At 44.0% G+C, this 23,684-nt stretch overlaps 1 protein-coding gene across 2 annotated transcripts; it reads left to right on the top strand.

Moving 5' to 3' along the window:
* The first annotated feature begins 14,639 nt into the window (after positions 1 to 14,639).
* On the top strand, positions 14,640 to 23,540 carry LOC128698999 (uncharacterized). Of its 2 annotated transcripts, none has more exons than XM_053791508.2 (4): positions 14,640 to 14,853; positions 17,553 to 17,755; positions 18,749 to 18,878; positions 19,173 to 23,540. In XM_053791508.2, exons 1-4 carry the CDS (start codon positions 14,688 to 14,690, stop codon positions 20,048 to 20,050), a joined length of 1,377 nt encoding a protein of 458 aa, XP_053647483.2. In that variant the 5' UTR covers positions 14,640 to 14,687; the 3' UTR covers positions 20,051 to 23,540. The 2 variants fall into 2 exon arrangements, with proteins under 2 accessions (XP_053647483.2, XP_053647484.2); XM_053791509.2 differs by lacking the exon at positions 14,640 to 14,853 and adding an exon at positions 14,869 to 15,008.
* The last annotated feature ends 144 nt before the right edge of the window (positions 23,541 to 23,684 follow it).

Raw genomic sequence — 23,684 nt, 5'->3', positions numbered from 1 at the left:
GGTTAGCCACCCAGGATAACCCAAGAAAGTCAGTGTGCTATCGAGGTACTGTCTGTCTTATTTCCATTGGGGGTCTTTCAATTTTGTCCCCCAGGATGCCACCCACACCAGTCGACTAATACCCAGGTACCTACTTACTGCTAGATGAACAGGGACAGCAGGTATAAGGAAATACGCCCAATGTTTCCACCCGGCCGGGGATCGAACCACAGACACTAAATATGTGAGGCGAGAGCGTTGCCTACCAGACCACGGAATACTACGTTATACTCTTTCACATGCTATGGGTTCCCCTTTACATTCCATCACTGGATGAGTTACAAACTCGAGGTAATAAAATCTATCAATCTAAGCTGGGAGGCACCATTAAGGCGAGGCTCTAAATCTATCAGCCTAAGCTGGGAGGCACCATTAAGGCGAGGCTCTAAATCCATCAGCCTAATCTGAGAGGCACCATTAAGGCGAGGCTCTAAGCCTATCAGCCTAAGCTGGGAGGCACCAGTAACGCGAGGCTCTAAATCCATCAGTCTAAGCTGGGAGGCACCATTAAGGCGAGAATCTAAAACCATCAGCCTAATCTGGGAGGCACCATTAAGGCGAGGCTCTAAATCTATCAGCCTAAGCTGGGAGGCACCAGTAAGGCGAGGCTCTAAATCCATCATCCTAATCTGGGAGGCACCAGTAAGACGAGGCTCTAAATCAAGCTTTCCAATAGCTACAACAGCTTTAAAAGTTTTCCTTAAAGCAGTGCAGGAGTCACCAATACTATTAAAATACAATCACTACTACTACTGCCATCTCTCAGAATGACTTACACACACAGATATATACATATATTTTTTCACTTTACTCCCGTACGTTGTTGATAATTATCGAACATTTCAATGTGTTACTTGCGCACCAAATATCAAGGTGATTCTTAAGAGATTATTTCTAAGTTTATTTAGGAACAGGTATACATAAGTACAATTATCATATATAGTAGCATATGAGTAATTATCTAAGACAAACTGATTTATTTTCAATAAATATTAATATTATAATAATAATAATAATAATAATAATAATAATAATAATAATAATAATAATAATAATAGGCATGTAATGTAGTCACCACATATCCATCCTGTGGACGGTAGTCACCACATACCCATCCTGTGGACGGTAGTCACCACATACCCATCCTGTGGACGGTAGTCACCACATACCCATCCTGTGGACGGTAGTCACCACATACCCATCCTGGTGGACGGTAGTCACCACATATCCATCCTCGGGACGGTAGTCACCACATACTCATCCTCGGGACGGTAGTCACCACATACCCATCCTCGGGACGGTAGTCACCACATACCCATCCTCGGGACGGTAGTCACCACATACTCACCCTTGGGACGGTAGTCACCACATACTCATCCTCGGGACGGTAGTCACCACATACCCATCCTCGGGACGGTAGTCACCACATACCCATCCTCGGGACGGTAGTCACCACACACCCATCCTGGTGTACGGTAGTCACCACATATCCATCCTGTGAACGGTAGTCACCACATACCCATCCTCGGGACGGTAATCACCACATACCCATTCTCGGGACGGTAGTCACCACATACTCATCCTTGGGACGGTAGTCACCACATACCCATCCTGGTGGACGGTAGTCACCACATACCCATCCTGTGGACGGTAGTCACCACATACCCATCCTCGGGACGGTAGTCACCACATACCCATCCTGTGGACGGTAGTCACCACATACCCGCCCTCGGGACGGTAGTCACCACATACCCATCCTCGGGACGGTAGTCACCACATACTCATCCTTGGGACGGTAGTCACCACATACCCATCCTGGTGGACGGTAGTCACCACATACCCATCCTGTGGACGGTAGTCACCACATACCCATCCTCGGGACGGTAGTCACCACATACTCATCCTTGGGACGGTAGTCTCCACATACCCATCCTGGTGGACGGTAGTCACCACATACCCATCCTCGGGACGGTAGTCACCACATACCCATCCTGTGGACGGTAGTCACCACATACCCATCCTCTGGACGGTAGTCACCACATACTCATCCTTGGGACGGTAATCACCACATACCCATCATGGGGACGGTAGTCACCACATACCCATCCTCGGGACGGTAGTCACCACATACCCATCCTCGGGACGGTAGTCACCACATACCCATCCTGTGGACGGTAGTCACCACATACCCATCTTCGTGGACGGTAGTCACCACATACCCATCCTCGGGACGGTAGTCACCACATACTCATCCTTGGGACGGTAGTCACCACATACCCATCCTGGTGGACGGTAGTCACCACATACCCATCCTGTGGACGGTAGTCACCACATACCCATCCTCTGGACGGTAGTCACCACATACTCATCCTTGGGACGGTAATCACCACATACCCAGCCTGGGGACGGTAGTCACCACATACTCATCCTGTGGACGGTAGTCACCACATACCCATCCTGTGAATGGTAGTCACCACATACTCATCCTGGGGACGGTAGTCACCACATACTCATCCTGGGGACGGTAGCCACCACATACTCATCCTGGGGACGGTAGTCACCACATACTCATCCTGGGGACGATAGTCAACACATACTCATCCTGGGGACGGTAGTCACCACATACTCATCCTGGGGACGGTAGCCACCACATACCCATCCTGTGGACGGTAGCCACCACATACTCATCCTCGGGACGGTAGTCACCATATACCCATCCTGTGGACGGTAGTCACCACATACTCATCCTGTGGACGGTAGTCACCACATACCCATCCTGGGGACGGTAGTCACCACATACTCATCCTGGGGACGGTAGTCACCACATACTCATCCTGGGAACGATAGTCACCACATACTCATCCTGGGGACGGTAGTAACCACATACTCATCCTGGGGACGATAGTCACCACATACTCATCCTGGGGACGGTAGTCACCACATACTCATCCTGGGGACGGTAGTCACCACATACTCATCCTGGGGACGGTAGTCACCACATACTCATCCTGGGGACGGTAGTCACCACATACTCATCCTGGGGACGGTAGTCACCACATACTCATCCTGGGGACGATAGTCACCACATACTCATCCTGGGGACGGTAGTCACCACATACTCATCCTGGGGACGGTAGTCACCACATACTCATCCTGGGGACGGTAGTCACCACATACTCATCCTGGGGACGATAGTCACCACATACTCATCCTGGGGACGGTAGTCACCACATACTCATCCTGGGGACGATAGTCACCACATACTCATCCTGGGGACGGTAGTCACCACATACTCATCCTGGGGACGGTAGTCACCACATACCCATCCTGTGAACGGTAGTCACCACATACTCATCCTGGGGACGGTAGTCACCACATACTCATCCTGGGGACGGTAGCCACCACATACTCATCCTGGGGACGATAGTCACCACATACTCATCCTGGGGACGGTAGTCACCACATACTCATCCTGGGGACGGTAGCCACCACATACCCATCCTGTGGACGGTAGCCACCACATACTCATCCTCGGGACGGTAGTCACCACATACTCATCCTGGGGACGGTAGTCACCACATACCCATCCTGTGGACGGTAGCCACCACATACTCATCCTCGGGACGGTAGTCACCACATACTCATCCTGGGGACGGTAGTCACCACATACTCATCCTCGGGACGGTAGTCACCACATACTCATCCTGGGGACGGTAGCCACCACATACTCATCCTGGGGACGGTAGTCACCACATACTCATCCTGGGGACGGTAGTCACCACATACTCATCCTGGGGACGGTAGTCACCACATACTCATCCTGGGGACGGTAGTCACCTCATACTCATCCTGGGGACGTTAGTCACCACATACTCATCCTGGGGACGGTAGTCACCACATACTCATCCTGGGGACGGTAGTCACCACATACTCATCCTGGGGGCGGTAGTCACCACATACTCATCCTGGGGACGGTAGTCACCACATACTCATCCTGGGGACGGTAGTCACCACATACTCATCCTGGGGACGGTAGTCACCACATACTCATCCTGGGGACGGTAGTCACCACATACTCATCCTGGGGACGGTAGTCACCACATACTCATCCTGGGGACGGTAGTCACCACATACTCAGCCTGGGGACGGTAGTCACCACATACTCATCCTGGGGATGGTAGTCACCACATACTCATCCTGGGGACGGTAATCACCACATACTCATCCTGGGGACGGTAGTCACCACATACTCATCCTGTGAACGGTAGTCACCACATACTCATCCTGGGGACGGTAGTCACCACATACTCATCCTGGGGACGGTAGTCACCACATACTCATCCTGTGAACGGTAGTCACCACATACTCATCCTGTGGACGGTAGTCACCACATACTCATCCTGGGGACGGTAGTCACCACATACTCATCCTGTGGACGGTAGTCACCACATACTCATCCTCGGGACGGTAGTCACCACATACTCATCCTGGGGACGGTAGTCACCACATACCCATCCTGTGGACGGTAGCCACCACATACTCATCCTGTGAACGGTAGCCACCACATACTCATCCTGGGGACGGTAGTCACCACATACTCATCCTGGGGACGGTAGTCACCACATACTCATCCTGGGGACGGTAGCCACCACATACTCATCCTGGGGACGGTAGCCACCACATACTCATCCTGGGGACGGTAGTCACCACATACTCATCCTGTGGACGGTAGTCACCACATACTCATCCTCGGGACGGTAGTCACCACATACTCATCCTGGGGACGGTAGCCACCACATACTCATCCTGGGGACGGTAGTCACCACATACCCATCCTGGGGACGGTAGCCACCACATACTCATCCTGGGGACGGTAGTCACCACATACTCATCCTCGGGACGGTAGTCACCACATACTCATCCTTGGGACGGTAGTCATCACATACTCATCCTCGGGATGGTAGTCACCACATACTCATCCTGGGGACGGTAGTCACCACATACTCATCCTGGGGACGGTAGTCACCACATACTCATCCTGGGGACGGTAGTCACCACATACTCATCCTGGGGACGGTAGTCACCACATACTCATCCTGGGGACGGTAGTCACCACATACTCATCCTGGGGATGGTAGTCACCACATACTCATCCTGGGGACGGTAATCACCACATACTCATCCTGGGGACGGTAGTCACCACATACCCATCCTGTGAACGGTAGTCACCACATACTCATCCTGGGGACGGTAGCCACCACATACTCATCCTGGGGACGGTAGTCACCACATACTCATCCTGGGGACGGTAGTCACCACATACTCATCCTGGGGACGGTAGTCACCACATACTCATCCTGGGGATGGTAGTCACCACATACTCATCCTGGGGACGGTAATCACCACATACTCATCCTGGGGACGGTAGTCACCACATACTCATCCTGTGGACGGTAGTCACCACATACCCATCCTGTGGACGGTAGTCACCACATACTCATCCTGGGGACGATAGTCACCACATACTCATCCTGGGGACGGTAGCCACCACATACTCATCCTGGGGACGGTAGTCACCACATACTCATCCTGGGGACGGTAGTCACCACATACTCATCCTGGGGATGGTAGTCACCACATACCCATCCTGGGGACGATAGTCACCACATACTCATCCTGGGGACGATAGTCACCACATACTCATCCTGGAGACGGTAGCCACCACATACTCATCCTGGGGACGGTAGTCACCACATACTCATCCTGGGGACGGTAGTCACCACATACTCATCCTGGGGACGGTAGCCACCACATACTCATCCTGGGGACGGTAGTCACCACATACTCATCCTGGGGACGGTAGCCACCACATACTCATCCTGGGGACGGTAGTCACCACATACTCATCCTGGGGACGGTAGTCACATAGTCACATAACGTCTCTAGTCACAGGGCTACAACATTATATTAATTTACAAACAAAATGTGTTTAACGCTACCCATTAAAAATAAAAATTGATAAACGTGAAGTAATTCATAAGCACACTAGGCATGGTAAAACGTTTGTTTTACAACGTTTCGCCAAACGTCCACTAACACCCAGGTACCTATTTTAGTGCTAGGTGAACATGGACAGTAGGTGTCTTAAGGGAAAAGGTCGTCATGTTTTTACCTGTACCAGGGATCGAACCACGGACCTCAGTGTGTGAGCTGAGTGCGCTAGCAATCCAGCTACGGTATGGGTCCTGCCTATGTCGTTCCACTTCCTGACCCCTCAAGGAAGGTTCCTTGATGTTGGTGAGGGGCTCTTGATTTAAGGAATTGGATCTGTGCTCCAGTTCCCCGAATTAAGCCTGAATGCCTTCCACATCCCCCCCCCAGGCGCTGTATAATCCTCCGGGTTTAGCGCTTCCCCCTTGATTATAATAATAATAATCCACTTCCTGACCACTCTGAGTCTTATTAAATATCTCCTAAAATCCTTGTGACTCATATGTATTTCTTTAAGTTCAAGTTGTGCCCTCGTGTACCTGATTTCCGCCTATGGAACATTTTGTCCCTGTGATTAGATATGTAGATATAAATCCATATGTATTCCTGTTAGCCCTTTGGGGCCTAGTTCCTAGGCCTTTTGTGTATCCATATGCTCTTGCGCTACCGTCCACAAGATGGATATGGATCGCACGATAAAACTAGCCACTTCGGTGGCAAAAATCTATAAATCTAATCTGTCCCTGTCAGCCCTATCCGTTTTACATGATGCTGAAATAGCAAGTACGGCTTCCCGGAGTTCGGTTGGTAATGCATTCAGCTCACACATTCAGGGCGGTGGATCGATCCCCACTACGGGTGGAAACATAAGGACGTGTTTCCTTAAGACACTTACTGTTCATGTTCACCTATCAGTAAAATAGGTACCTGGGTGTTAGTCGACTGGTGTGGGTCGCATCCCTGGGACAAAATTAACCTTAATTTTCCCGAAATGCTCTGCAAAACAAGGGCCTTTTTAATGTAGTAGTATGTCATTGATGTCAGCTATGTCCTGTATACGTTGTACATGTACTTGTCAAAATAAAGATTATTTGATGGTGGGAGAGCCAAGCATGCACAGGATGTTACAAGTGTTACGAGAGAGTTAACTTCCCCTGATATACCCAAGATAGCCACAAACTGTTAAGCAAACCATACCACGGGTGGGGTTAGAACCCGCGATCAGAGAGTCTCTGATCGCGGGTTCTAACCCCACCTGTGGTATGGTTTGTTTGCAATCGTGTCATTAAAATTTCGTGAGTCATAGTTACAAACTGCAAATTTACTCTCAAAATAGTTCCCTCAAGCTGGCACTGGACAAGCACCTAAAGTCGGTTCCTGACCAGCCGGGCTGTGGCTCGTACGTTGGTTTGCGTGCAGCCAGCAGTAACAGCCTGGTTGATCAGGCTCTGATCCACCAGGAGGCCTGGTCACAGACCGGGCCGCGGGGGCGTTGACCCCCGGAACTCTCTCCATGTAAACTCCAGGTCACACACACACACACACACACACACACACACACACACACACACACACACACACACACACACACATACACACACACACACACACACACACACACACACACACACACACACACACACACACACACACACACACACACACAGACACACACACACACACACACACACACACACACACACACACACACACACACTATTGGTGCAGCCTCACGTGAAGTTTAATTCCCATCGACTCCACTAAGGTTATTAAGGCAATAACTTGTTAACCACCAGACAAGAGTGCTTTAATCTCAGCACATTTACATAGAGAAATATATCTCTGGGTGTATATATCCTGTGACGTTCATGTCCGAACTCTTCTTGTTTTTTCCTTGACTTCGTCTTTGATAGAAGGTTGATTCGTTAATGGGACTTAAAGCCAATTAACGACACGAAGGTCATTAAGGCTACACAGAACCTGTTTACAACCAGTCAAGAATATTTAAAGCCCAGATATGAGCGTATTGGAATTAGACTAAATTCTAAGTGTATAAAACAAGAACTCAATTAAAATGAAGTCATTTCTAAAATTTTCTCCTATACGTTTAAAGATGTATATTTTTTTCATTTATGTTAATGTATAAATTAATAATTTTTGTGTCGTAAGAACCTTAATTTAGCGTAATGCAAATATAGTTTAGTTGCACTTGTGTCCTTTTACTTTACATAGTTTAGATAAGTTTACAATAATTTAATAATAAACAAGAAACACAATGAAATATATTTTTTCGGTTAGGTTCAGAGTGATTTTTCCGAAATTATTGCATACACAAATTTTCTCATGCCTTATTCGGCAAGAAGAGCGTTCCTATTTAAGCTAAATAGCACGATATATACATACATACATACATATATATATATATATATATATATATATATATATATATATATATATATATATATATATATATATATATATATATATATATATATATATATATATATATATATATATATATATATATATGCAATAAGATCACAGTAAACAGGTGATTTCAGAATATGAAAAACAACCACTCTGAAAGAATAGAGAAATTCCAAGCGCTTTCGTGACTACTCACATTATCAAGGAACTATAGTTCCTTGATAATGTGAGTAGTCACGAAAGCGCTTGGAATTTCTCTATTCTTTCAGAGTGGTTGTTTTGCATATATATATATATATATATATATATATATATATATATATATATATATATATATATATATATATATATATATATATATATATATATATATATATATATATATATATATATATATATATATATATATATATATATATATATATATATATATATATATATATATATATATATATATATATATATATATATATATATATATATATATATATATATATATATATATATATATATATATATATATATATATATATATATATATATATATATATATCCCTACATGTGTATATGCACTGCTCGTCAGTGCATATATATCCTGATGCGAACGAACGAATTGTCCAGAGCTTTGGTAAGATGGGGAAGAAGAAGTATAGGTCAGGATGGAAATGGGTGGGTGGGGGGAGTGAAGGGGGGATAATAAAGGTAAGTGACCTAACCACTTTGGTGCATTTTAATGCATGTGTGTGTGTGTGTGTGTGTGTGTGTGTGTGTGTGTGTGTGTGTGTGTGTGTGTGTGTGTGTGTGTGTGTGTGTGTGTGTGTGTGTGTGTGTGTGTGTGTGTGTGTGTGTGTGTGTGTGTGTGTGTGTGTGTGTGTGTGTGTGTGTGTGTGTGTGTGTGTGTGTGTGTGTGTAGTGTCATTAATGAAATTAATTTCATTGAATGAGGTATAACACTTACCCATCAGCTTCACACAATTATAACAAATGTATAACTGCATGACGCTGAGTTGGCGGGGTTATACTTTTTGCAGCTGCCTTTTTTCGATTGCAGGGCATAGGCTGGAAATGACAATAGCAAGGCGTTTGATATAGGTCGATTACTACATCCCAGAGATACTACCTGGCTCAGCTGCTTCAGGGTTGGTGGCCTACTATAGTAAGTTTGCAGATGTTACATGGTGAGATGTAATAGCTAATTAATGAGTTAAAACGGAAATCACCATAAATTGGAGTGGTTTCATCCTTATTGGACATAAAAGGATTCCAGTGTAACCTATTCATCCATATCTTCTGAAAGGTCGCTCAGTATCATTGGTCTTTGGAAATTATCCTTGTGGATGAATCTTCTCGCTCTCTGCTAGAGGGTCGTTCTTTGGGTCCTGTGGGGAGGTGTGTTGATGTAGTCGGTGATATTTGGGGTTGTGGAGGGTTTTCTCTGTCTGGTATATAGAGTTCTTGCATGTCGTATAGTTGTCTTTTCTTTAATTTATCAAGCATTACATTTATTGCATCTATGTTGGGTTATTGAGGCTAGGACTTTGGGTAGTTTCAAATTTAGGTTGGATAAGTACATGAGTGGGAGGGGTTGGATTTGAGTTGGACTTGCACATCAGAGCTTATTTCTTGGGTAGCATTGAAAATTGGGTTGGTCAAATGTTTGTTAGTGGGATGAATTGTAAAGGACCTGCCTAGTATGGGCCAACAGGCCTGCTGCAGTGTTCCTCCTTTCTTATGTTCTTATGTTCTTATGTTGTGTTGGATGTGTAAATCTTCCATCCTGATTATGTCTGTGATAAAGCGGAGTGCTGTATTCTGGACTCTTTGTAGCTGTAGCATATTGGTTTTAGTTATTAATGACATGGGCACACAGAGATATTCTAGCATAGGTCTTATCATCATCTTGTACAGGTGTTTTATAATGTGGGAAGGAGCTTCAGTATATCTGTATGGATTGTTGAGGATGGCTTTGGCGAAATTCACATTTTTAGAGATACGAGATGTAGAGTGGAGTAATTTGTCTATCTCATATTTCAGGATCTTGTTGGGGTTTCTGATGGCAATAGATGTACCTCTGATGGAGATAAACCCCCTTTTCTTCTATAGTTCTTGCAAAACATCCGATGGTGCTGAGGACTTTGTCTGGGCTGGTCGTTATTCTCCATTTACATCCAGACATATTCTTCAGAAAGTAGGATCAACCTCTGGTGCAGTATACAGAGTCTCATAACCTCGAAGAAATAAGTAAAATATCATATGGGAAGAGTCTAGAGACCTTTCCTAGGGTCCACCTGGCTATTAGTCTTCTCCTACCTCCCCATCAGAATATACCTGGAGGGTATTCCGGAGGTCAACGCCCCCGCGGCCCGGTCTATGACCAGGCATCGCAGTACATCAGGGCCTGATCAACCAGGCTGTTACTGTCGGCCTTACGCAAATCGACGTACAAACCACAGCCCGGCTGCTCAGGTACTGACTTTAAGTACCCATCCAACTCCCTCTGGACAGCCAGGGGTCTATTGGTAGTTTCCCTTATGTATGCTGGGAGGCAGTTGAACAGTCTTGCACCCTTGATACTTATTGTGTTATCTTGTATATACAAAGTGGTTAATGGAGTTTAAAGATAGCGACTACACGATGATCATTAAAGCTGCTCGTAACCTCTATATCACCAGTTAAAAATACTTTAACACGTTTTTAAGGGGAGTAAAATATCTTAGTGTATATACATCGAGAGGCGGGGTGAGAGAGTGGACCTAGTAGCGATCAGCGAAGAGGAAGGGCCAGGAGTTGTGACGTGACCCTGCAGCCGTATAGAGGCGAGTACACACATCACCATAAAAAAATGCAGTGATTCTTGTGCAATACATTTCAGTAAAGCAAAGGTCAACTCCTTATCACTTGACGCACATCCTGCAACACTTGTCCACACCTTGCAATATTACTACACATTCTCCAACACTACTTCACATTCTACAACACTACTGCACACCCTGCAACACTACTGCACACCCTGCAACACTACTACACACCTTGCAACTCTACTATACACCCTGTAACACTATTACACACCCTTCAGCACATCCTGCAACACTTGTCCACACCTTGCAATATTACTACACATTCTCCAACACTACTTCACATTCTACAACACTACTGCACACCCTGCAAAACTACTACACACCTTGCAACACTTCTACACACCCTGCAACACTCCTACAAACCCTGCAGCACTACTGCACATCCTGCAACACTATTGCACACCCTGCAACACTACTACACACCTTGCAACACTACTGCACACCCTACAACACTACTACACACCCTGAAACACTACTACACACCCTGCAACACTACTACACACCCTGCAACACTACTACACACCCTGCAACACTACCACACACTCTTCAGCACATCCTGAAACACTTGTCCACACCCTGCAATATTACTACACATTCTCCAACACTACTTCACATTCTACAACACTACTACACACCCTGCAACACTACTACACACCCTGAAACACTACTACACACCCTGCAACACTTCTACACACCCTGCAACACTCCTACACACCCTGCAACACTACTGCACACCCTGCAACACTATTGCACACCCTGCAACACTACTACACACATTGCAACACTACTACACACCATGCAATACTAGTACACACCTTGCAACACTACTGCACACCCTGCAACTCTACTACACACCTCGCAACACTACTGCACACCCTGCAACACTACTACACGCCTTGCAACACTACTACACACCTTGCAACACTACTGCACACCCTGCAACACTACTACACACCCTACAACACTACTACACACCTTGCAACACTATTACACACCTTGCAACACTACTGCACACCCTGCAACACTACTACACACCTTGCAACACTACTACACACCCTGCAACACTACTACACACCCTATAACACTATTACACACCCTTCAGCACATCCTGCAACACTTGTCCACACCCTGCAATATTACTACACATTCTCCAACACTACTTCACATTCTACAACACTACTGCACACCATGCAACACTACTGCACACCCTGCAACACTACTACACACCTTGCAACTCTACTATACACCCTGCAACACTACTGCACACCCTGCAACACTACTACACACCCTGCAACACTACTACACACCGTGTAACACTATTACACACCCTTCAGCACATCCTGCAACACTTGTCCACACCCTGCAATATTACTACACATTCTCCAACACTACTTCACATTCTACAACACTACTGCACACCCTGCAACACTACTGCACACCCTGCAACACTACTACACACCTTGCAACTCTACTATACACCCTGCAACACTACTGCACACCCTGCAACACTACTACACACCCTGCAACACTACTACACACCCTTCAGCACATCCTGCAACACTTGTCCACACCCTGCAATATTACTACACATTCTCCAACACTACTTCACATTCTACAACACTCCTACACACCCTGCAACACTACTGCACACCCTGCAACACTACTACACACCTTGCAACACTACTACACACCTTGCAGCACTACTACACACCTTGCAACACTAATACACACTCTGCAACACTAATACACACCCTGCAACACTACTACACACCTTGCAGCACTACTACACACCTTGCAACACTACTACACACCTTGCAGCACTACTACACACCTTGCAACACTACTACACATCTTGCAGCACTACTACACACCTTGCAACTCTACTGCACACCCTGCAACACTACTACACACCCTGCAATACTACTACACACCCTGCAACACTACTACACACCCTGCAACACTACTACACACCTTGCAACACTAATACACACCCTGCAACACTAATACACACCCTGCAACACTAATACACACCCTGCAACACTACTACACACCCTTCAGCACTTCCACACACCTTTAAACACATCTACACATCCTCAAACATGCTTTCACATCTTTCAACACCTCCTCACATGCTCCAACACGTCCTTACATGCTCCAACACATCCACACATGCTCCAACACGTCCACACATGCTCCAGTACATCTCCCTCGCTGTAATGGAGTAGTCTATCGTCAATCACGCTCCATCTATCACCACCACCATCCATACCATTTATACTGTAATAATGTTGGTAGAATTACCGACAATATGTAAAGTAAAATGACACAAGTGCAACTTATGTGTCATTTTATTGTGGCAACGTTTCGGCTTGACAAAGCTCCTGGAGAGCAAAACGTTGCCACAATAATATGTCACATTAGTTGCACTTGCGTCCTTTTACTTTACCATTTATACTCCTCGAATTTTAAAAGCTGATTAGTAAAAAAGGGTTAATGGTTAAGATTAATGGTTTATACACACAAGTAAATGGTTGGTTGGTTAATGGTGTTGAAAGAATATCGACAACACTAGGGTTATTTAAAGGGCTCTGGTGGCCTGGTGGTTAACGCTCTCGCTTCACACGGTGAGGGCCTGGGTTCGATTCCCAGCCAGAGTAGAAACATTGGACGTGTTTCTTTCCACCTGTTGTCTATGTTCCCCATCAGTAAAATGGGTACCTGGGTGTTAGTCGACTGGTGTGGGTCGCATCCTGGGACACTGACCTAAGGAGGCCTGGTCAAAGACCGGGCCGCGGGGGCGTTGACCCCCGGAACTCTCTCCAGATAAACTCCAGATAAACCTCTTTCACCATAAGTCAAGAATATGTACACTGAGAGAGATAATCCACTCAGTGTAAATGACACATATGTTATGTAAATTTAAGTGATATCTTGTAATTATATCTACCACCACTACCACCATCACCACTATCACCGCCACCACCACCATCACCACTATCACCGCCACTATCACCATCACCACTATCACCGCCACCACCACCATCACCACTATCACCGCCACCACCACCATCACCACTATCACCGCCACCACCACCATCACCACTATCACCGCCACCGCCACCACCACTACCACCACCGCCACTGCCACCACCACCACCACTACCACCACCGCCACCGCCACCACCACCACCACCACCACCACCTCCACCTCCACCGCCACCGCCACCACCACCACCACCACCGCCACCACCATCACCACCACCACCACCACCCTCCATCCTGTAAAGATAAGAAGTTACATGCGCAGGATGTCTTCAGGGGGAGACAAAACATCAACCACTAACATTACATCAGTGGAAGGTCAAAACAGTGATGATTTCTGAGTGTTGCGGGCGGCTGTGGGCGGCTCGTGGGCGGTCACACGCCCAGTGTGGGTGGCTGGGGATACATGGTGGGCGATGGGCGGGGAATGAAGTCTATCTGCTGATATTGGCTACATTATGTGTCTCATTTGGCAGTGGAGTCGCCCTTAAGAAAAGTTAGTGGTGGTGCTGTGGTGGTGCTGTGGTGGTGCTGTGGCTGTGCTGTGGCTGTGCTGTGGCTAGTTTTGCAAAGATAACTTTAAATGGTCCAAGTCTGACCGAAATGTCGCCATAAGTTTCCTTCTATGTGCTAATTATACACATCCCGCACGTATGACCTAAAACGCTTTCTTGATAGTTGTGACAGAACCCACAGGCATAACACCAGACACAAACATCTCTATGACATTCCCCGTGTCCGACTAAACCTTTACAAAAATTCAATGTATGTCAAAGGCCCTAAAATCTGGAACACCCTACCTGAGAACTCTAGAACTGCAGACACATTCATCACCTTCAAAACTACCATTAGAAAACATCTTATCTCCCTGATACACCCCGTCAACTAACTACACGAATACCACCTGGTGGTTCACACTTACACTCACTCACCCATTTGACCATAAACAGAAATATCAATCTCAATCTTAAAATAATGAATCTTAACTAGTCATAAGTTGGCCTGTGATACTCCAATACTGAAACTATGTACTGTGCCAAAACAAAAGCATTCACATTGCTAAACTCACAAACTAGTATTTAGTCACTTAGCCATAATACTAACTTACCTCATACTTTGTAATATTTTAAATTTAAGATTTAAACTAAGTCTGCCCGAAATACCTAGCCATGCTAGGTGTTCTAGTGGTACACTCTGTAATTATTATTTTACTACAAGTAAACCACACAATACCCAAATTCTGTAAACTCAGTATTGCAATCCTTCTAGGGAATAAACTTTGAATTTGAATTTGAATCTTACCACGACATTTCGCTCCGACTTCGACCATTTACAAAGTCACAATGTGTGACTTTGCAAATGGCCACAAGTCGGACCGACTTGTGCGGGTTATTTGTGTAATGTTAGGTAGGACACATATGCAACAGTTAGGTATCTTTATTATGAAACGTTTCGCCTACACAGTAGGCTTCTTCAGTCAAGTACAGAAAAGTTGATAGAAGCAGAAGATACTTGAAGACGATGTAATCAGTCCATCACCCTTAAAGTTTTGAGGTGGTCAGTCCCTCAGTCTGGAGAAGAGCATTGTTCCATAGTATGAAGGGTGATGGACTGATTACATCGTCTTCAAGTATCTTCTGCTTCTATCAACTTTTCTGTACTTGACTGAAGAAGCCTACTGTGTAGGCGAAACGTTTCATAATAAAGATACCTAACTGTTGCATATGTGTCCTACCTAACAACCTGTCGGTATTTTATACCATTTTAATGTTCTATTTGTGTAATGTTCCAGTCACGGTTTTGTGTCGTTGTGTTCTTTGTATATACCTTTAAATGTTCACGATAGTTACTCTCAGCCCCAGTCTCATGTTTTACACATTCCTGAGAGGAGGAACTGAGAATCTGTAAAAAATGTAAAATAACTCGCCATGATCTTTAATTACTTCTAAAATCTAGTTGTTGACGCAGGAGTGACACACCTCTGTCAAAAATAGAGAGTAAAAGGACATAAGTGCAACTAATGTGACATTTTATTGTGGCAACGTTTCGCTCTCCAGGAGCTTTATCAAGCCATTACAAACAATCCATGGACACAGAGGGTATATAAAGGCTCTGAGTGAGGTGCAATACTAGTGAGGTACCATTTAGAGTAGAAGTAATAATACAATATGGTAGAGCAATTAATTCGTACATGAGTAAAAGGATATAAAAGCTATTACTTGGGTAACATAAAAATAGGTTGGACAAATATAGACTGGAAAGAGGTAGCTTGTTTCAGTGTTCACTCTCTGTAATGTGCTTTGTGTAGTATAACAGGAGAGACTATGTGATGGCAGGGTTTACTGTTTTCAGGAGGATTCTTGCTAAGACTTCGGAGATGGTGAAGCTGCCGTTGTTTTGTTTAATTGTATTCGGTAATTCTTCCAACTTTATTACAAAAATAGAGAGAAAAATCTCGCTCTTATAAACACGGTTCTAAGCAAATTTCGAGATGTATATTATGTTATTGAGGTTAGATTAGGTTTGGTTATGTTTATTTTATGTGTTTCCTGGATTTACCCATTTTCTGTGACATCTACAAGGAAAACAATCAAGTAACAGCCATAGTGTATGCCTTCTGTTTTATACCCCGCGACAAATTTCATATCTATTTTTCCCTTAACAGCGAAAGGTAGCAAATTTACAGTTCGCTAAGTCAATAAGAGAGAGTAGAATTTCTGTGTCAATGTACAATACCGATAAGTTGGTAAGACACATAGGCAACATTTAGGCAAATTTATTCTGAAACTCTTCGCCTGCACAGTAGGCTTCGTCAGTCGAGTAAAGAAAGTAGGCAGGAGCAGTAGAGATGTGAAGACGATGTAATCAGTCCACCACCCTTGAAGATGTAGATTTTGAGGTTATCAGTCCCACAGCCTCAAAATCTACGTCTTCAAGGGGGATGGACTGATTACATCGTCTTGACGTCTCTACTGCTCCTACCTACTTTCTGTACTCGACTTAAGAAGCCTACTGTGAAGGCGAAGCATTTCGGAATAAATCTGCCTAAATGTTGCCTATGTGTCTTACCAACTAATAACTCAGATAAAAGGACACAAGTGCAAGTAATGTGACATTTGATTGAGGCAACGTTTCGCTCTCCAGGAGCTTTGTCAAGCCGTTACTAACAGTAATAGCAATTTTATTTCCCTAAAGGATGTGACACCGTCTCAGACTACAAGATATCCATAGACAATACAACTAAATCAGTTTACATCAGGAGGACCTCCATGGACGCCAATGCTACTCTGCGATTCTATGACGCTGTTAACACAACAGCTGCACTTGTAACATTCACAGCAGCTGACATCGGAGACTGCTGGGAACGTTTGGTCATTTTCACCAACATTTATAAAAACGTAAGTTAACTTCGATGTTAACTTGTTATTCTTAATGGTTGATCAGATCCTGATCCACCACGAAGACTGGTCTCAGACCAAGCCGCGGGGGCGTTGACCCCCGAAGCTCTCTCCAGGTAAACTCCAGGCAAACCACTGTGATTTGCTCGGCTATCAGAACTTTGAGACCCAGTCTCTGGACCCATTACGTACCTTTGTAGTCTTTTGACTACTACCCACAGGATGGGTATACCTGGAGTATACATGAACGGTATTCTGGGGGTCAACGCCCCCGAGGCCCGGTCATGGACCGGGCCTCGTGGTGGATTAGGGCTTGCATGATAGATATGCTGCGCATTCTATGGCCTTCCTGATTGTTTACTTTATAAAGGCAGCGATTGGAAATAAATTCTAAATCTAAATTGTTATAGAGCATAACCTGCTCAGCATTGCTGCTGGCTTAGAATTACAGCAAGCAGGCAAATAATGTGTACGAATGGTATACAATACCGACAAAATGAGATTAAGACACATTTGCAACATCTGGGTATCTTTATTGTAGACGTTTCGTATTGATAAAGCCACTGGATGGCGAAACGTCTACGATAAAGATACCCAGATGTTGCAAATGTGTCTTAATCTCAGGCAAATAATGTAGAAATGTGTTTTTGATAGATGAAGGCTGCATGACAGCCAGCAGGAGGCCAATCAATAATAAAAAAATCCTTTCTCTCTTTTTTTTTTTTTAGAAAAAGAAAGAGGAGTAATGGGAGGCAACGAGGTTTGATCTATGGAATGAGAGGATGGTTTTAATTTCATAAATCCCTCACCGACGTCACGAATATTCTTCTTAGTAATACTTTAATTATAGAAGTATTTATTGTTGTAGTAGTATTTTAGTGCTAGTATTTGCTGTAGTACTGTAGTAGTGGTATTTTTTATTCTTATTGTTATTTCTTTATTAAAAGAAAACAACCGAAAAACACGTGTAAGTTATAAGAGTCATTTTTACAGAATACTCGCCAGAACTTAACTGGCGTCCACGTTGGTACAAAGACGGTGATATTCGAGACAAACTCTGCACTTGAGTTGAATGTGACTTTCACCAACATGCAGTGGATGCTGGACTGTGACCCCTACCTAGGTATAAATATTGGTACTATTGCTTTATTTATGTGCAGAATTCATAGCATATTTGTCTGCAAAAAAAATTTCGCAGATATTTTATTTTCATCTTTCTCCTTTATGTTATTGTATTTCTGGGGAGTGGCGAAAACCCATTGGGGGTCATATAGCACCTAGGAAATGGGAGATAATCTAGCTTGTTTCAGTAGTTCTGATTCCTCACATCAAGAGATCGTCACCAGCATCAAGGTAACTGAGGAATCTCTTACGAATTCTAGTTGAGCATTTTGTAATTCCCTTTCCAATATTGCAGAGCCCGAGGATGAAGATAAAGATTTCTGGAAGGGCTTTGGAATAGCCATCACCATAATATTCCTCATTCTCATCCTGGTAATCCTTGCTGGAGTTGCTGTGACAGTTTACTTTTATATAGTAAAAGAAGCCAGCCTAGTGAATAACACCAAGAAGAGTAACTTTGTAAAGCACTGTCAATTCTCTATCACTTCTGACACATCTGCGAGCACTGAACCCCAACGTCTCTACAGCACCACCTCTCGCCACTCCATGGGCCCAATCTCGAAGCCCACCAGCATGCCGAACGGCCGTCCTAATCTCACCTCCACGACCCTCTCTGTCTCCGAGGAGCAAGAGCCACTGAGGATGCTTACTCATCGAATTTCATCTATACACCCACTGCAAGCAGACACACAGGATCCCATGTTAACCAAGAGCTCGGAGATCCATCCGGACATGGAGGACTCTACAAGAAGTAAACTACAGCCACAGAAAGAGGATTCTATGAGGAAGACTCTACAAGTGCCCTCGTCACCGCCTCCTCCACCCATACAAACACCGGAGTCCATGTTTTCCAAGAGCTCTGGGTCGTTGGGTGACGCCGATCACGACCTTCATGAAAGTGATAATGACGATGGTGAACATGACTACGACTACTTGGATATCTCAATGCTTAAGCAACAGCTCGATAAGGAAAAGATGCAGGTGGAAATGAAAGTGGAAAAGATGCAAGGGGAAATGACAGCGGGAAAGATGCAAGGGGAAATGAAAGGGGAAAAAGAGGCCGATCACAAATCCTTAACTGAGAAGATACAGGAGAAAATGGAAGAAACGTGCAATCTGACTCGCCATGACTCTGAAAATTCTTTATACAGTGAAATGGTGAACAAATCGTGAATAAATTCAACACGATACTGAAAAGGTAAAAAGAAAAAGGTGAAGGAATTTAGACAGAATGAAAACCACAAAAAAGGTTTCAGAAACAGTTCACGAATAACGAAAATTTAGGAGAGGAAATTCAACACGGCGTTTCGGTCCATTCTAGTCCATTATCGTCCTATGAGAAAGGTTCAAGGCAGAAACGTCATCTAAAGTTCTCTCTCCAAAGTCTTGTTGTGTGAAAACAGAGAAAGGAATTAAAATACCATATAGATCAGAATGTACCTTTGTAAATAAAAATTACACTAATGTAATTTTAGATAATGTTGTTATATAAGATAAATATAAAACCTGCTAAATACAAATAATGAATGTATATAGACGTAGAGTTATACCAATTTCAATGTATATACAGATACACACGTGTGTGTAGACTGAGATACGCACACACACACACATTGGGGCCAGGAGCTGTGAATCGACCCCTTCAAATGCGAGTAGGCGAGTACACTTCAGTGTGTGTAATGTGTATAGATGTCCATAATTATTATTACATAGCGTAAATTCATGATGAACGCTAAACCCGTAGAGGTCACACAGCATCTGAGGAACGGGAGGTATTCAGGTCCGATCTGAGATAGTGGAGGCTAGCGCCAATTCCTTGGATCAAAAGTTTATAAAAATACATCACATAGATTACCTGGAGTATACCTGGAGGGCATTCCGTGGCCAGGTCCATGACCAGGTCTTTCGGTGGATCAGGGCCTGATCAACCAGGCTGGTACTGCTGGCCGCAAGAAAACCGACATACGAGCTAGATTATTATTATCAAAACTAAGCTCTAAACCCACCAGAGTTATACAGCGCTGAGACTTACGAACCACAGCCTGGCTAGTCAGGTACTGCCTTAAGATATCTGTCCAGTTCCCTCTTGAAGACAGCCAGGGGTCTATTTTCAATCCCCCTTATATATGCTGGGAGGCAGTTGAACAGTCTTGGACCCCTGACACTTATTGTGCTTGGCTAACTGGGTTTGAAACTTATCGACTAAACGAAGGTTATTAACCCAGCATGTGACATCTGCCACGAGACTGAGAACTACACTTTAATGCCTAAAATAGTGATTAAAGTATACTCACTGAGATATATACACCTCCTGGTGTGTATACTACACTTCTTGGTGTATATATACTTCTTGGTGTATATATACTTCTTGGTGTTTATACACTTCTTGGTGTTATCATCAAAACTAACTTTGTTGGGTTAGTCTAGCTTAAATTATTATTAGTATAATCATAACTAAGCAATTCTAGGTTAAATTATTTTTTATCACAGAGAGCACTAAACCCATAGGGATTATACGGCACCTGTATTCTGCTCAAGTTATACTAATATCTACCATAATCATGCATGTATTTATTGTAGTCATTGTATGAATGCATGTTAGGTTAGGTTAGGTTAAGTAAGGTTAGGTTAGGTTACGTTCATCGGGAAATAGGACATGATGATGACGACGACCCGCCACTGGAGCTTTTGATCATCTGACTGAGGCCTCCCGCTGGCTTACCAGTCCACCCCTTTAAAAATTATGGCCATAGTTATAACCATTTATGATGTGTACATAAAATATTATGTTTTTTTTTTTTTTTTTTTTTTCAACAAGTCGGCCGTCTCCCACCGAGGCAGGGTGACCCAAAAAAGAAAGAAAATCCCCAAAAAGAAAATACTTTCATCATCATTCAACACTTTCACCACACTCGCACATTATCACTGTTTTTGCAGAGGTGCTCAGAATACAACAGTCTAGAAGCATAAACATATAAAGATACACAACATATCCCTCCAAACTGCCAATATCCCAAACCCCTCCTTTAAAGTGCAGGCATTGTACTTCCCATTTCCAGGACTCAAGTCCGACTATATGAAAATAACCGGTTTCCCTGAATCCCTTCACTAAATATTACCCTGCTCACACTCCAACAGATCGTCAGGTCCCAAGTACCATTCGTCTCCATTCACTCCTATCTAACACGCTCACGCACGCTTGCTGGAAGTCCAAGCCCCTTACCCACAAAACCTCCTTTACCCCCTCTCTCCAACCCTTTCGAGGACGACCCCTACCCCGCCTTCCTTCCCCTATAGATTTATATGCTTTCCATGTCATTCTACTGTGATCCATTCTCTCTAAATGTAGCAACCCTAAATAATGATTATTATTATTGTTAAACTTTGTTTATATGGAAAAACAACTACAGGGAGGAGTTGAATGTTAGTTCTAGGCCTTTCATGTTGCAATCAACATATCATCAGGAGCTTGCAGTGTTGCAGAAGTACAGTAGGAAATCCAGGATTATTATAACCAAAACCAAGCACTAAACCCACCAGGGTCATACAGCACTATGGAAATTCAGGAAGGTCCGTTCATGTGAATGGTTCTTCCAAGGATTCTTGGGAGAGCCATTCACATGAACAAACCTTCCTGGATTTCCTACTCTATTTCTGTAAAGTAAAAGGACACAAGTGCAACTAATGCGACATTTTATTGTGGCAACGTTTCGCTCTCCAGGAGCTGTCAAGCGAAACGTTGCCACAATAAAATGTCACATTAGTTGCACTTGTGTCCTTTTACTTTACATATTGTCGGTAATCTACCAACATGTATACTCTATTTCTGCAACATAGCAAGTTCCTGATTTGTTGGTTGTAACACGAAAGGCCTAGAACTAACATTCAACTTCCCCTGTGGTTACTTTTCATATTTTATCACTGGTTCATGATTATTCCACATATACACATGTACATATATTTTTTTTAACATGTCGGTTGTCTCCCACCAAGGCAGGGTGACCCAAAAAGAAAAGACATCCCCAAAAAAGAAAATACTTTCATCATTCACCACTTTCACCTCACTCATACATAATCACTGTCTTTGCAGAGGCACTCAGATATGACAGTTTAAAAGTCAACCTCCAAACTGCTAATATCTCAAACCCCTCCTTAAAGTGGAGGTATTGTACTTCCCATTTCCAGGACTCAAGCCTGGCTTACTGGTTTCCCTGAATCCCTTCACAAAATATTACCCTGCTCACATTCCAATAGCTTGTCAGGTCCCAAAAACCATTCGTCTCCATTCACTCCTATCTAATACGCTCACACATACTTGCTGGAAGTCCAAGCCCCTTGCCCACAAAACCTCCTTTACCCCCTCCCTCCAATCTTTTCGAGGACAACCCGTACCCAGTCTTCCTTCCCCCTACAGATTTATATGATCTACAGAACATTCTACTTTGTTTCTTTCTCTCTAAATGACCAAACCATCTCAACAACCCCTCTTCAGCCCTCTGACTAATACTTTTAGTAACTCCACACCCCCTCCTAATTTCCACACTATGAATTCTCTGCATAATATTTACACCACACACTGAGTTGAAAGAAGAAAGATTGCTGAAATATATACATTATCATAATCATAACTTAAGTGGTAAATGAAATATATACAGCCCTCCTAGACTGTTTCATTTTTACCTCCATGTGTGTTTTGAATTACAGCCAGAAACATGTTTACAGATCTTTGGTTTGGGTACTTTTTTAAACTAATCAAGAATAACTTGATGATATACAAAAAGTAATTTTTGTTGTCAACAATAAGGTT

The sequence above is a fragment of the Cherax quadricarinatus genome, chromosome 55, assembly GCF_038502225.1.
Source record: "Cherax quadricarinatus isolate ZL_2023a chromosome 55, ASM3850222v1, whole genome shotgun sequence".
Lineage (NCBI taxonomy): Eukaryota > Metazoa > Arthropoda > Malacostraca > Decapoda > Parastacidae > Cherax > Cherax quadricarinatus.
Note: the sequence above shows the minus strand (reverse complement) of the source record. Positions and strands in the feature narration are given on the sequence as shown.

Bases quoted from the DNA above. Each gene is read 5' to 3' on its own strand.
- LOC128698999 (XM_053791508.2), top strand. From the start codon at position 14,688: ATGATTTCTGAGTGTTGCGGGCGGCTGTGGGCGGCTCGTGGGCGGTCA. The intron at 14,854-17,552 runs GTTAGTGGTGGT...ATTTCCCTAAAG, and splicing joins TGGAGTCGCCCTTAAGAAAA to GATGTGACACCGTCTCAGAC. The intron at 18,879-19,172 runs GTATAAATATTG...CCAATATTGCAG, and splicing joins GGACTGTGACCCCTACCTAG to AGCCCGAGGATGAAGATAAA.